This window comes from Candida jiufengensis (genome assembly GCF_024610255.1).
Source record: "Candida jiufengensis strain CBS 10846 chromosome Unknown scaffold2, whole genome shotgun sequence".
NCBI lineage: Eukaryota > Fungi > Ascomycota > Pichiomycetes > Serinales > Debaryomycetaceae > Lodderomyces > Lodderomyces jiufengensis.
In genome coordinates, this window is record NW_026261561.1 from 1594471 (window position 1) to 1610658 (window position 16188).

A 16188-nucleotide genomic window follows, 5' to 3' on the forward strand; every position below is an offset into this window, starting at 1 on the left:
AATCAAATGCCTTTGCTGAACAATACTATAACATAAGATTTTCACAACTCATTATTCAAAGGATCTCGTTTAAAATATCAAGAAACGATCAGAACAATTAGGGTCACAACAGTATTTAACGCATCATGTATTTACTAACAGAGGTAACAAATTTCAAAGCCATATCAAATTCAATTAGCTTAAATGTTCATGATTACAAATTTTTGTTGGTCAATGCGGGAAATTCAGTACGATTTTATAAGTATGCCAATAATGAATTAGTTTTTAAAATGAGTTCCAATCTAAGATCAAATATACTATCATGGACAAATTTTACTTATAAATCTAAACAATATATCCTTTTAGTTGATGATATATACTACTTACATGTAATGGATATCAATTCAACCAAAATTGTTGATGATCTTACTGTCACGATTAGATGTATAGCCCAACTTTCAACTAAAGGTCAGCAACAAGCACCAGATATTGAAAAGCCAATAATGATACCACTGAGTCCAACAGATCCTAATTTTATTTTATGCCATTTATTCCAAACTAATATTCAAATGATACCAGTCTCTGATATAGCTAAATCTGCTTCAGATTCACAAGAACCATTAAACATTCTTTCTGCACCGATTGGTAATATTGATATTAAACAGATTGTATCATTAAATGATGGCTCAGAAAAGAACAAGAGCCCTTCATTTGCTGCATTATATAAAGATATAACATCATCTTACTACATAAGAGTTCTACAATACAATCCAAAAGAGAATAATTTTAACATAAGTAGACAATTTTCAAGTTTTGATGAAAGTCCATCTTTAATATTTTCATATCATCAAAAACTAGGTGGGATATTTGCTTTAACAGATTCAAGTTTATTTTATTTTCCACCCGAACATTATCAATACGTATCATCATCAAAACTAATTAAAAATGTCTTCATTCTGACCAAGTCAAAAGATAATTACTTGGTCCTAACAGTCAGTAAACCGAGTAGAGGTAAAAACGTTATGATATATAAATCATTTGAATATATTGATGAATACAGAACTTTATTAGTCACTGCTGATGGTAAATGCTTTATGCTATATATGGATGTTGAAGTATCCTCAAGAAATTCATTAGTCATAAATCAAATAAATATGATAGATTTGGGAGATTTGACTATTCCTTTGTATGGTGGTTTACACCATTTAGGATCTAATAAATTTATTCAATTTTCAAAAGTTTCTAGGTCAGTACTATTTGAAATTTTACCAAATAGACCAAATATTAATATTCTTGATTATATTGAATCTAGTCCACCCGTATTGGATATTAAAACCGGCTACAAACCAGAAGAAATTTATACTTGTCAAGGTGGTTGGGAAGGTAGTGAATTAAGAAAATATGCAGAGCCTATTTGTGATTATAAGATTTTAAAATCAAACAAAATTGAAAGTTATTCACCATTTAAGATTGGTAGAGTAGACAATAAATTTGTCTTTGGAGATCTATTAAAAAACACCACTCCCCGTAAAGCGATTTATATTAATGATGACCTTGAAGCAAGTATTGAAGAGCAAGAATTTGACTTAGAAGTTTTGGATATGCTTCGTACACCTGAAACTGAACTAATAATTACATCTAAAGCGTTAAAGCACAACACAAATACAATTTTAGAAGCTCCGATACAATTTGGAAAGATAATTCCTGAATATGGTGTAGTTCTTATGGTTTCTGGTGAAAAAATATATCTATATGATTATTTCAAAGGTAAAATTGAAGAAATTAAGCTCAACGTAGATGATGGAGAAGTTTCAAGTATTGATGCATATCGTTCAAATGATGAATTCTGGATTATCAGTACTTTTTATTCGGGTTTATATCAAGTGTGGCATGTCAATGAAACTTCCAAACAATTACAACATTCAGATTCAATAAAGGGTGAAAGTCCATCGGCTATTTACTCATGTTGCATCGCGAAGGATAAAACAAGTGACAGTCTCACATTTAGAGTGTTTTTGATGTCCTTAAATGGCTCACTTTTACAGCTCCTATTTTCCTTCCATTCAAATACATTTAAACTAATTTATTCAAACCTATCAGTATTGAATCAAAGCTTACCATTACTTATTATAAGAAAATTTGATGACATAGTAATTTACAACTCAAAAATGGTTTATATTCCACAAATTCTCTGTCCTTCTAGAAATTATTGTTACACTAAAATCCCCAAAAAGGGTATTGCAAATATAGAATTTGTCGAAGGCGAAGAAGACCAAGTTATTGTTTTCTTTGAAAATGGTTTAATTGAAAAATGGGGAATCGATTTTCTTGGAGTAACTTCTCGTACAATCGAGCCTCAATCAATATTTTCAAACAAATTATTTGTAAAATGTTTACCCATGTCTGGTGGTGAATACATGGTTGCTGTCTCTTATGATCAATATAATCCTAATACAGATTTCACAAGTGAACTTTTACTCGTTGAACTACATTCCTTCACAGTTGTGGATAGATTTAAGTTATACAATAATGCAGAGGTGTCCGATTTGTGTGAATTTGAAGGTAAAGTTGCAAATCTAGTGCATACTGATTACAAAAAGTTTGTTTGCTTAACGTCATCAGATAAAAGTTCTTTATATATATTTTCAATTCAAGATCTGAAATTAAAATTGATAAATAAAGAAGCTATACCAAAAGTGGATTTAAATACCGAAGTCAAATTTCTGAGCATAAGTCAAATTCCTCATGATCCAAATAAATTGGATAATGGAGTACTTTTTTTACTATCAGGAAATATAATTATGCAAATTCAATTAATAGTTGAAGATCGTACCTACAAAGCAGTATTACATCAGACAGAAGATATTCAACCCGCTGCTTCATTTACAGTTGCTCAGTCATGTGTTAGTAATAAAGTAGCATATTTGGCTGATGCTTTAGATGGTATATTTGAATACAATATTTCACCTAATATATCGTTGTCAAAAGCTAAGATTGAAAATGCACCCGAGGAGAATTATAGTGACTTAAACCAGTTACTTACTTGTTTGTCAGTTGCTAAATCAGACGAAATCTCAAATATTTTAATATCAGGAGATTCACTTGGAAATATCAGAATATTTGACAGAGATACTAATACTGGCGTTACCATACTTACCTCCAAATTCAATATTGATCTTGGACAAATCAACGCAATTACTACCGTGAACCGTCCATTCAAATACGGCCAACATTTAGCTACAATTGGTAATTTATCAGGTGGACTTTACAATTTATATGATATCACATCTCAAGAAATGAAACAAATTTTAATACTGTGTGATCTTGAATTAGATAACTACGGAGAGAAATTTAGAATTATGAATATGGATTACAAAGAAATTGATGCAGGTAACATCTTAATACCTGAAACTTCTGCGTATTCTAATATAATTGACGCTAGAGCTATTAAATCATATTTGGGAAATTATGAAAAGATACTGAAATCATCGGAATTTGAAACATTAGCCAAGTATAAAGATAAATTGAGTGATCTTATAGACCATTGCAAATAACTATAAATTAATTGTGTACGACTTTGTAGCTGGAATCGGATTTTTAGCTAGAGCCTGTCTTTTAGAACTCTACAAAACTCTTTTTCTAATACTTATAATGGCATTTTTTGATTAGAAAGTACAACTCTTGCAAAGATATTGAATTATGATTAAACATTTTTGCACTGAAAAAAAAAAAGTAAACAAGAATCATTATACACAATTGCAACAACAAATAAATATATCACACAGTAATGGCAGAGGCAAGTGGGTTGAATAGAAGATTTGAGGACATAGAGATGTTGGAAGTCCCTGATGATGATGATGAACAAGAGGGAAATTATTCAACATCATCAGAAACAGAGGGTATATTAAGTGATTCATCAGACTCAACTAAAGATGAAATAGATGCAAGCGCAAGTCAATCACAAGATCAAAAAGATGCAAATATGTCTTCTAATTCCAACATTACAATATCTGCATTCTTCACCGGTAAGAATGATTATCCAGATTTATCACAATGGTTGAATTCCAAACAACTTTTGCATTATCAATACGATCAAAAAAGGTACTTATCAAGTGTGAATAAGGAATCAGAAATAGATCAAAATTATATCTCATACCTCAACAACAATTATAAAGTGGTGGAACAACTAATAACCAACATTCAATCAATTGAAGATGAAGATCAATTTACCCAACCAATAGGTCTCATAACTAATTCGAATACAACTGCAGAAAAGACCAAAATCAATTGCATAAACCAGTCATTCCATTCAATACTAGAAAATCTAAGAAACCTTAATCGGCAAGATAAGTCAATAGTTTCAGATGACAAAAATCAATTTTTATTAATGATACTTTCATGTTTACAATCTTCAGAATTTTATACAGATATGAAAGGAATACCAGAATTAATTATTGAATGGGTGAATATGTTTGATCCTGAACCTTCAGTGGAGTTAATTGACGAAATCATGATAAACCATCCCCTGAGTTATACACATCCTTCATTCTGGAATACATTAGTTTCTAAAATGGTATGCAGAGGGTTATTTCAACAAGTTGATGAAACCTTAGAGCATTCAAATTATTATGAATTAGAAGAGAAAAATATTACTTTATTTGAAGTTATAAATGATTTAAGACAATTATTAGCTGATTATTCTACATTTGCATTAAAAGGTCAATTCCCTCAATGGAAATTATCAGCTTGTGAATTTAGAGATTCAATTGCATTTTCGAAACAACAGATTGGTGATGATGAAGATTCCAGTAATTATCAAATTATGTTGAGTCAAATATATGATATTGCTTGTATAATGACTGGCTTCTCAAAAACTATAACGAATTATTGTGATAGTTGGTATGAAGTATATTTAGCATTTTCATTGTATCAAATACGAGACAATAAAGAAATTTATCAGGACTTTTTCCAAAAAGCTATCACTGAAAAACCTCCAACACCTCAAATACTAACTGAAGGTCAAGATAAAAATTATGATGATTTAACAGAGTCATGCTTTATCAATATTTTGGAGAAAAAATACGTAAAGGTATTGGAAACTTTATTTACATTTGATCCTGCCACAACTGCATATATCTCACTACTATTAGAATTTAAAGGAGTATTAAACAATTATTATTTTGATCATATAAATGTGAGTGATAATATAACTGACTTATTCAATAAGAAAACAATATCAGAATATTTTTTACTACGTCATGCGTATGATTGTTTAAATATACAAAGTTTAGTTCCAATTGGAATAGGTCTTTTATCAAACGAAATATTAAACACATCAACCAAAAAAATGGAAAGAAACAAATCAACCATAGCTCAATTTTTACCACATTATAAACTTCAATCGAATGATGATTTAGAATGGGCATTAACTATATGTGCAGATTTGGCTTTAGTATCAACAGCAAGAAATATATATTATCAAGCTGGTATTCAAGCATTAGAAGACGGCTATTTATATGATGCATTAAATGATTTTGTAAATTGTTATGATCCAGAAAAGGTCTCCGGGAATTATCATAAAGAAGGTATTCAAAAAATACATTATATAATATGGGATATAATTTTCACTGATTGTTTGGTTAACAATAAACCAATTCAAGATGAATTGATAAACGACATAGTTGATCAAAAAATGGAAGTTAATATTCATCCTATTATTCAACAATGCATATCACCATACGCTGTTCTAAAAGAATTTTACAATTCATTAGCAAATAATGAATCAACGAATGAAATGTTAAACTTTTCAAGAGTTATTCATTTATTGAAATTTGAATATTTACCAAAGAAATTTAAACCACTATTATTGAGTCAACTTTTATTATTTTTGAATGATGTTTCTCCATTAAAATTACCTGATTTGATTACTATTATTGAGATGATAGATAATTATGAGAATGAAAGCACTCAAGAAGAGAAAGATGAAGGTGAACAAATTTATGCATATTCAACAACTAACATAGATGAGAGTAACCTTGATGCATATGATTGGCGTAAAGTAGTAGAGGAGTTACCAAAAGATGTTGAGTCATTGTTAAAGTTTTTGAGAAATAAAGTCACTGTCAAAATAAGTAAGGCATTTATAGAGAAATGAAACTGTAATATACTTTATTAAATCACTTAAATTATTCTACATGTATGGCAACTGTCTTTACAATAAGTAACAAATTTTTTAAGTTCAAATGTTATACATTTAATTAGAACTAAATTCTAACAATAAAATTGTGTTAATTCAAATTTAATTTTAAATAAAAACTTTAAATATACCTAATCAAAGTACTATCGATTTTTGTTTAAAGAATACAAATTTTGTTGTTATTTATTGTTAATACTTCTAACAAGTAACATCTTGAGAAGCTCTTGAATTTAATAATAAAGCAACAATTAAACCATATAAACCTAAAACTTCAGCGAAAATCAAAATTAAAATCATACCAACGAATAATCTTGGTTGTTGAGCAGTACCTCTAACACCAGCATCACCAACAATACCAATGGCAAAACCAGCAGCTAAACCTGATAATCCAACAGATAACCCTGCACCTAATTGAATGAAACCAGTATATAAAGCTTGTTTTTGAGCCAATGAATCACTTACTAAAACTGAAACAACTAATCCATAAATTGCAATAATACCTGCCATAACAACAGGAACAACATTTTTAACTAACAAATCTGGTCTTGTTACACAAGTGGCACAAATACCTACACCTGATTTAGCAGTACCATATGAAGCACCAAAACATGTGAAGACTATAGCTGCTGCACACCCAATTGAACCAAAAAATGGTGCATAAACTGGACTACAAATTTAAAGTTAGTAATAAATTCTCATACTAGTCCAGTAAAGGTGCTTGTAATTTAATCGAGTGGAAATAAGGCTTTATATTGATGATTCTCTTAGTAGATTGTCTTCAAAATTGATTGTCATAGTCAAGATTATTTTGTAAATAAATTTTGATTGAAGCAACCCACTGAAAAGTGTCCTTCGAATTCAATCAATTATTACTCCCATTATACCTCCACAATATACGGTGATTTCTCAAGATTGTTGAACATACCATAAATCTGACATATTATATTTAATGTATTGTTATTAGTTAATATGGATTTGAAATTGATTAAACTATATAATCTCTATAAGATATGGACGATCTTTATTCCAAATGTAATTTTTGCTATTGAAATTTAATTTGAGAGTACCGACAAACTTGCACTACCCTATGCATGTCCATTCTTTTATATGTCATTATATTTTCAAATGCGACACTCACATTAATACTTAGTGCATTGTTGTGAAGTTTACTCCATGAATTAAAACTTCAACCTCTACATGTATTATCCTCATGTCTAGAACCAAATAACCGATAGTTGCACTGAACTTGACTATCTTTCACAAGGTAGAGAAGTTGAAATTATTTAGTAAGTAAAATGTAGAATCACTGCCTAAATTACGACAAAGTATTATTTCACTTCGCCTTGAACTACCAAATGATTTTGATTGAAAAATTTAAAACAAAAATCTCATCTTAGAAGAGGACCTTCCTTAATTCTTTTTATTTTTACAAGTTTTACAGATTTAAACAACGAAATCAAAACTTTACTGGCGAGCTTATAAACATATTTGCAAGGAGCCTTATTCACATCAAATTATATTTAATTCAATAATCGAGTACTACAATGTCTGCCCCCAACCCAAAAGCTTTCCCATTAGCTGATTCAGCTTTAACACAACAAATTTTAGATGTTGTTCAACAATCACAAAATTTAAGACAATTAAAAAAAGGAGCCAACGAAGCAACTAAAACTTTAAACAGAGGTATTTCTGAATTTATCATTATGGCTGCTGATACTGAACCAATTGAAATTTTATTACATTTACCATTATTATGTGAAGACAAAAATGTTCCATATGTATTTGTTCCATCAAAAGCCGCTTTAGGTAGAGCTTGTGGTGTATCAAGACCAGTTATTGCTGCTTCAGTCACTTCAAATGATGCTTCATCTATTAAAAACCAAATTTATGGTATCAAAGATAAGATTGAAACTTTATTAATTTAAGAGTGGTCAATTCAAAAGGTTTTATATTTTGATTATCAATTTGACAATTTAATGTATACTAGATTAGTAATATAAAATATAAAATTTTGAACTTTTTGATATATTTCAACTCTTTTAATGGCATACTTAAAGTAAAATCGTTTTGAGACATCTCCATCATCTCGATGCTCCTATATAATTTACAAAAAGCCGCTCTAAATTTTTTATACGAAAACATTCAGTGAAGTCCAGTATATGTCAGATCAGCAACAACTACTACAAAAAAGCTCATCTGAAGCAGTCACTAAATACCTAAGATCAAAGGATGAAAGCCTTTCATACATAATAAAATTAGCTCATGAGGTGCTAGACAAAAAATTAAATATATATTTCCCAAATTATAAGGTTTTCATACTAAATTTGTTGATTGATAGATTAAATGATAAATCAACTTCTCAATTTGGTAAATGGAAATTCAATGAAGATGTCTGGGGCTTGTTAATGAAAACTTGGGGTGAGCTTGAAGCAGATTCCAAAATTAGAGATGATACAATCTGTAATCTCAAGACCATAGACATCTTGATTCAAGTATTAAATCATAACGATAATTCCTCAAGGAAATGCCTTGAAAGCATATTCGACTTACTTCAAGATATGGAAAATAGTACTTTTATAGAGATAGATGAATCGTCGGGATTGTCATTGCTCAAATCTTATTTAACATATCTTCAAGATACCACTGCAGTCGATGATATTTGGACTCAAATAATTCAAGATTTATATTACAGATCATGCATGATTGAAACTCAAGATTTATCAAAAAAAGCATATTCAAATTTTATGGATGAAGTTTTAAATCCTTTAATTAGCGTGCTATCATCACCAACCATCAAACCACAGACATCTTCCAAAATGAAATTACAAGATATTTTCAAGCTAATAGTTTTCAATTCAAATCATATACAACATTTAAGAAGAAATTTGGAAAAAGTACTCAAAAAACAAATTACCAGTGAACATTCATTACTATACTTTTATAAAATAGCAGTTCAAGAGTTATCCACCAAAAACATGAAACTTTGTGAAGAAATATATACTTTAATTACAACTACATTTCCATCATTGTCTGAGCCAATGTTATTAATATTAACAGAATCCAAGAAACCAATATCACCAGAATTCATAGCATCATTATACAATGAAGAAGTAGATAAAAAGAATTTCAAAGACCTAAATTGGTCAATGGTGAAATATATTTTTGAAATAGATAGTGAACTAGCATCAAAAAAATCAAGATTTTTATTTGAAAAATACAACTCAGATTTTGGAATTGACGAAAAAGTTTTACCAGTTGGTAAAGTCATATTGGCATCATATATCGAGAATAGAGAATTAGTTGAATTTATTACCAAAGTTTGGCCAAAAGCTATTTTGAAAGATGAACTATGGGATAGTAAAGAATTCATAATTGATGTATCTCGTGGAATCAAATCATTATCTGAAAGACAAATTATGAAAATTATTGAAGACTCAATTGGATTTGAATTTGAAATTACTCGTGCTATCTTTGTCGCTATAACTATTGGATTAGCTTTTTCATCAACAAGAATTGTTGAATCATTAAGAGGTGTATTTGAGAAGAACAAATCATTTGTTGATTCAAAGGATGAATTTTGGCAAGTTCATTATAATTTGTTAATTTTATATGGCTCTGAATTCAGTTTACCAGAAGATAAATTAAAATTAGATTATGATTTATACTATTATTTTACACTTTTTAGACTTTTGGAATTAGGTACTGCAACAGAGTTTAAAGAAGATCAACAACAAAAATTTCTCAAATTTTTAAACGATAATAAAAATTTTATTCCAGTGGTTTTCAAAAGATGGTTTATTATATTCAATAATTATTTCAGTAGAGTCAATCAAACCAAAATTTTGGAGTTAATTTGTTCATGGGACGATCATAACGACAATGAGGAATTACTCAGCTCAATCAACAATCAATTCTATGAACAAAGAAGACTAACCACAACTTTAATTGATTTATTAATTGAAAATCCAAAACTAAATTACTCAGCTATCAAGTTTATTCCAGTCAACTGTTACCATAAAGGAATGAGGAAAGATTTAGTAAATTCTTTGACTAAAAGTTACCTTAAGGATCAGAATATAGAGAGTCTCCAATCATTGCTGTCAATATTAAATGAACCATCATATCAATCAGACATTGAGAAAAATTTATCAGTTTTGATACAAGTTCTTGAAGTTTCACAGGATGACAATTTAAAAAATCTTGCATTTGAAATTGCTACAAAAATCTGGAAATCTCATATTGATAGTAAGCGAGTCAAAGATACGTCAAGTCAATCATATATTGAAAACTCCATTGATCTATTGACCAAATACTTAAAACAAAATCAAGCAACTCAAGTAAGTCCGAAAGTTGAGTTATGTTCCATTATACTATCACAGCATATCCCAATAGAATTTAATAAATCATTTCAAGATCAATTTAATTCACATTGCATACTGGCTATAACTACATCTATCAAAAATCAAAATTTATCCACTTTGTATTGGTATTTATGGGCTTTAGCTTCGATTGATGAATTTTATACCCTAAATTTTGAATCAGTACAAAATATCATAAAACAGCTTGACTCGAAATTGCTGGAACACGCTCAGATCAGAAAGTCTATTTTCAAGTTAGTTTGTAAATCGGCTTATCTTGATATCGATGCTGCTAAGTATGTCATGAGTCTTTTTATAATCAATACTAATATATCCGATACAGACTTAGACTTTTATTACGATAATTTGGTCGCATATGCTGAAAAAATTGCAACAGAGGAAGGGGAAGTTTACAATCAATTATGTGAATATTTAATACATTCGTCAATTGATTTGAAAGAGGACAGGATTTATGTTAATTCAATTTGTTTAATAATTTCGGCTTATTCGTCAAAATCATCTAAAGAAACTAGCTCTATTATAATTACTGGATTGTTTGCAGTCTTAATAACTTATTCATCAAAAATCGTAAAAGCAGATGCTTCAAATGAAATTTTAGTTACCATCAAAACTTTATTAACTGAAAATCAATACATATTTAATCAGCACTTGTTGGAAATGACGTTAGTGTTAGTACAAAAAATTGCAACCTCACCAAACACTGATTCAAAAGTTTATATCAAATCAACTCAAGTTATTTCAAACATTTTATTACATCACAGATATAAATTAAGTACTCGTCATCATCTTTTGATCAATATCATGTCGTCTTTGTTGGAATTATTAGCTAGTTCGTTTCCATTAGGTAATGATATAGCATCAGCAAAAGCATTCGCAAGATTAATGACCAACTTATGTGAACCACAGGAAAGGATCAATGAACAAATTCAAGACTCGAATAATTTGACTACTTCGGCAAATTTTTTCAAAAAGAGTTTGAGAAATCACCTACCTATATTAATGAATAATTTTATTTATTTTAGTTTGAAATACAATTATAATAAAGAAGTTAATGATATTTTAATTGATGGTATTTATTTGATTTTTGACTTGTTATCGTCAGGTGAGTTGCAAATTATCAATTCTTCATTGGATTATGGTGGTAAGGCTTTATTTAAAACAATGTATCACAACTATAATGAGTTTTGGAAATGGAAGGATCAGTAGAAGAATCATTAATATACAACTTTTTCTGCAATAAAAATTATCTATAAAGCTACGTATCTATTTGGGTCATTATGAAATATTTTACCTATATTTTTCCGTATTGATAAATTAATCAATTTCATAAATTCCCAAACTTTAGCATCAGTTTCATCTTGTTTGTTTTGTAAATTTGAATCCTTGTGTATTTGGTGTATTGAATATTCATACCTTAGTATATCTTTTCTTGTAATTATACCTGCTAATGATCCATTTTCTTCTATTAATATATACCTTGGCCCTAGTTTTACAAATATATCTAGTATGAATTCTAATGTTGTGTTGACATTTACTGTTAATGGTGATTTATTGATATATTTACTAAAGTCTATTTGATCAAGTGGGTTTCTGTTCTTGGTGTTGAAATTACATATTATATCATCATTAACAATTCCATCTTGTTGTTTTAGTACATACTCTAGTTCATATCGTGATATATATCCTTGAATTTTTGGATTATTACCTGATTGAACGATTGGGAATCCTCTATAGTTTGTCTTTATTAACGTATGTTTCAATTGTTCTAAAGTTAGTGAGTCATTTGAATCGCTTGAAAAACAAACCATCACTGATGTCATTGCTGATGATACAACTGTACCAAATGAAAAGTCCTCTTTTGAATCAATCAATGGTAATCCATTGAATTTAATCATTTGATCTGCTATACCACCTTTACCCCATTTATCATTTATACTCTTTGTAATAGCAACAACTATCATAGTTGGTATAATATAACGAATTGCACCGGTTAATTCAAACATTATAATAACAACAGTAACAGTTAAATCAGTAATACCACAAAGTCCAGCAGCGGCACCTAAAAATGCATAAGTTCCTGGTATAATACATTTTTCACCTTCTTCACAAGCTGAAAAAAAGAATGAGTTTGGATGTTGTTTATAAATATGATCAATAATTATACCTAAAGCTCTTCCAAAGGTTGCACCAGCGGCCATTGATGGGACAAAAATTCCAGCTGGGACTTTACATCCATAAGTTATTATTGTTAATCCCATTCTTGCAAAAGTTGCAAATATTAATGACACCAATATACCTGTCTTATTTTTATTGGGATCACATATTGGATTTTCAAAGTTCTTTTCACATTCATGGAATAGTATTTGCATCGATTCAGTCATATCAATTCTTAAAAATTGATTGAAATATGAAAAACTAGCAGTTAATAAAGTCAATAGTAAAACTTCTCTTACTGCGAATGATGATAAATATTTCTTTCTAAATGCAACAACTCTGATATTAAATTTTGATACAATTATTCCATAAACACCTCCAAATATTCCTAGTATAATGTATATTGGGATCTCAAAATAATGCCAATTTGTATCGTACGTAACTTCAAAAAGTACTAATTGGCCAGTTCTAAATGGATTTATAGCGGCTAAAGTAGTAACCGCAATTAATGAACAAAAATACGATTTCCATAATGTTGATAATTGAAAAATAGATGATATTTCTTCAATTGAAAATAATACACCACCCATGGGTGAACCAAATGCAACAGCCACTCCAGCAGCAGCAGTAGCAGTTAAAAATTCTCTACCTTTTGATGCTGATTTTCTATACTTTGTAATTAATCTGGCAATAGAATTCCCCACACATACGGCGTAATGAACACTTGGACCTTCTTTACCAACACTTAATCCAGAGCCAATAGCTAATGGTAATCCTAAACTTTTTATTAATAAGGTCCACCAACCCAAAAAACCATCCATTACAAATCCTGAAACAATACATTTGATTTCTGAAATACCAGATCCAGCAGCAAATGGAGCATAAAATTTAACCAATTTAGCAGCAATAAATGACATTAGTATTGAAATCATGACGAACACTAAATAATTTAAAAATTCAAAATTTGACCAGTTGGACCAATTTTCGCAATGTTCATCGGATTCACCCCAACAACAAAATCTTTCATTTAAGTAAAAACCAGATCTACAATGTCCAATTCTTAAACTTGATAAAAACGAAGTTATAATATTTAAACAACCTGCAATTAAACCAATTATGATCCCCATTATACCCAAGATAATCCAATTTAAAATCTGAGATAAAACTTTATCTTTTATATTGGTAGATCTACTAGTAAAATGTTTTAGCTTTAGTAGTCTTTGTTTTTGTTCATCTAATTCATCTTCAACCCAATCAATGGTTCTAAAATCATTAAATCTTTGAACTTCTTGTATTTTATCTTGATTAATCCATACTCCTGTTCTGGTATTTCTTATAATTGTTGATTCTGGTGTCAGTTGAATTAATGTGTCATCAAATGATTCATCAAATTGTTGAAAAGAAGATGTCATTCTATTATCTAATCATGATCTTTTATGGTTTTGATTTTCATATATCTAAAAGATCTGGAGATCGAAAAAAATAAATTAATCTGGAGAGGCTTTTTGAAATATTATTTTGAAAAAAAAGCTTAGACCAAAAATATATCTTATCTGTTAATTACGCTTATAGAGTTGATTGATCAATCCCTGTACATTCAATGGAATAAATTGAATTGAAATAATTATTAGTTATTAAAAGTTGGTTATCTATCCAACATAATCTATAAAAGTTGTATAAAAATCTATCTCCTCTTAATCTGTATCTGTTCTAAAATCAGATCTTGACCAATCTTCAAGTTCGAAATCTCAATTAACCTCTAGTGAATACTTAATCATATTGTCATGTAAACTTTCAATCAAATGATCAAAATTATCGTACCCTTCAAAATCATCAAAGGAATAATCAAAATAACTCAAAACAAAATTTAAACCACCAGGCAAAGTTGAAACAACGCTGAGCATAAAATCAGAAGCATAAGGAGCCATATCTTGAGAAAAAATCATATCTTTTATTTGCCAATTTTTTTCAGGGTTATCGGATTTGTATGTGGGAGTTTTGATTAATCCTAAATTTGAGATTTTTACAGCATCAGCTTTTGCTTTATCTAGTTGTGAATAAAATAATTCTTCATTTTTATAATCTGTTGGGTCTGCTTTATCCAAAAATGGTTTCAATGCATTTAATGCTCTTTTGTTATTACATCCATCTACTATAATTTTATTGGCTTGCGTCACCAAATCCCATGAAAATTCTTTAATTGGTGGTAAATTATTTGAAAACCCCATACTTGCCAGTGTACCAAAAATTTTATAATTTGGATCATCTAAAATTTTCTTATATTCTATTGGTGCTTTTGAAGAATCAAAATGTCTTCTTAATGCCATTGCACATCTATGAGTTGTATAATTTTTATCACCAAATACTGGTTGCATTGTCAAAGCATGAATGATTTGAATATATGAAGTTAATGAAACTTTGTTTTCTTTACATTTTTTCAAAATTTGTTTGGTTTCTTCTGGTGTAAAATTGATCAATTTGAAAGCAATATCTTTTGTAAATTTTGCAGGGAATCTTCCTTTCCATTTCGTTGGATATTTTTTTGGTATGATTTTTTCATGATAATCTGGATCTCCATGAGTATAGTCTAATTCAATATCCTCCATGAAAAGATCAACTGGTGGTGGCAATGAGTTTTTGATGTATTTTTTATCTTTTGAAAAAGTAAATAATTCGGAATCCAATGTAACTGTTGCATCTTTGTAGCAACCATACTCTGATTCTAAAATGTCCCAATTTGATTGTTTTTCAACAAATGCTAAATTTTCCACTAAAATCTCATGAAAATAATTTGTTACTATACCATCAGCTATTGTATGTTCAAATGAACAAGATAATGTATTTTCTCCAACTAAAATTAATCTAAATAATGGTTTTTGAGAATACAATTCAAATATGGTTGTATCATTGACGTATTTCATAAAGTTTTCATTAATTCTACCATTGGTGATATAATCATCAGGATTTAAAAATTCCAAAACATCTCCTAATTTGACTGAATTCAAAGGATGGAACACAAATGAATTTAACTTTGAATCCAATTGAACATTTGAAACTGATATATGATAATCTATTATAGTTTTCCTTAATGCATTAAAAAATAAGTTCAAGTTCTTCTTTAGGTTTTGATTATATATTGCAGTAACTTGAAAACTGTTAAAACATTTTGTTGCAGTTCTTGATCTAAAAAAATGTTCGGATTTACTCAACGGTCTTGAAATTATTATTTCTTCTTGTTTTTCTTGATTATTTGACTTTGACATATTTTTTAAAGTCAATTGATCTAAATCAATTTAAAGGTGATTGGATGTTTGCTAAGCGATAATTTTCATAGGATTCCAATGATATAAAGACATCACTAATAAAATTTCATCAATTGGATGGTCTGAGTCATATAACGAGTAAAAGTTTATTGATTTTACGAAAATACGCTAACTTCCTAATACAGAAGTTTGTTCCCCTATAATTTATTTTCTGCAT

At 29.1% G+C, this 16188-nt stretch overlaps 7 protein-coding genes across 7 annotated transcripts; 4 read left to right on the plus strand and 3 right to left on the minus strand. All coding sequences in view use genetic code 12, as the record gives it.

Moving 5' to 3' along the window:
* Positions 1 to 125: 125 nt before the first annotated feature.
* Positions 126 to 3533, plus strand: KGF54_003709 (uncharacterized protein; the record flags this gene model as incomplete). The annotated part of the gene is made up of 1 exon (XM_051764327.1): positions 126 to 3533. The coding sequence occupies one exon, from the start codon at positions 126 to 128 to the stop codon at positions 3531 to 3533; it is 3408 nt and encodes a 1135-aa protein (XP_051619769.1).
* A 233-nt stretch (positions 3534 to 3766) lies between these two features.
* NUP85 (Nup85p) lies at positions 3767 to 6133 on the plus strand (the record flags this gene model as incomplete). The annotated part of the gene is made up of 1 exon (XM_051764329.1): positions 3767 to 6133. The coding sequence occupies one exon, from the start codon at positions 3767 to 3769 to the stop codon at positions 6131 to 6133; it is 2367 nt and encodes a 788-aa protein (XP_051619770.1).
* A 240-nt stretch (positions 6134 to 6373) lies between these two features.
* On the minus strand, positions 6374 to 7114 carry CUP5 (H(+)-transporting V0 sector ATPase subunit c; the record flags this gene model as incomplete). The annotated part of the gene is made up of 3 exons (XM_051764330.1): positions 6374 to 6792; positions 6877 to 6920; positions 7101 to 7114. 3 exons carry the CDS (start codon positions 7112 to 7114, stop codon positions 6374 to 6376), a joined length of 477 nt encoding a protein of 158 aa, XP_051619771.1.
* A 605-nt stretch (positions 7115 to 7719) lies between these two features.
* Positions 7720 to 8100, plus strand: KGF54_003712 (RNA binding protein; the record flags this gene model as incomplete). Its single annotated transcript, XM_051764331.1, has 1 exon — positions 7720 to 8100. The coding sequence occupies one exon, from the start codon at positions 7720 to 7722 to the stop codon at positions 8098 to 8100; it is 381 nt and encodes a 126-aa protein (XP_051619772.1).
* A 234-nt stretch (positions 8101 to 8334) lies between these two features.
* On the plus strand, positions 8335 to 11760 carry KGF54_003713 (uncharacterized protein; the record flags this gene model as incomplete). Its single annotated transcript, XM_051764332.1, has 1 exon — positions 8335 to 11760. The coding sequence occupies one exon, from the start codon at positions 8335 to 8337 to the stop codon at positions 11758 to 11760; it is 3426 nt and encodes a 1141-aa protein (XP_051619773.1).
* Positions 11761 to 11801: 41 nt separating this feature from the next.
* KGF54_003714 (uncharacterized protein) lies at positions 11802 to 14120 on the minus strand (the record flags this gene model as incomplete). Its single annotated transcript, XM_051764333.1, has 1 exon — positions 11802 to 14120. One exon carries the CDS (start codon positions 14118 to 14120, stop codon positions 11802 to 11804), a length of 2319 nt encoding a protein of 772 aa, XP_051619774.1.
* Positions 14121 to 14456: 336 nt separating this feature from the next.
* On the minus strand, positions 14457 to 15971 carry ATF1 (Atf1p; the record flags this gene model as incomplete). The annotated part of the gene is made up of 1 exon (XM_051764334.1): positions 14457 to 15971. One exon carries the CDS (start codon positions 15969 to 15971, stop codon positions 14457 to 14459), a length of 1515 nt encoding a protein of 504 aa, XP_051619775.1.
* Between the last annotated feature and the right edge of the window lie 217 nt (positions 15972 to 16188).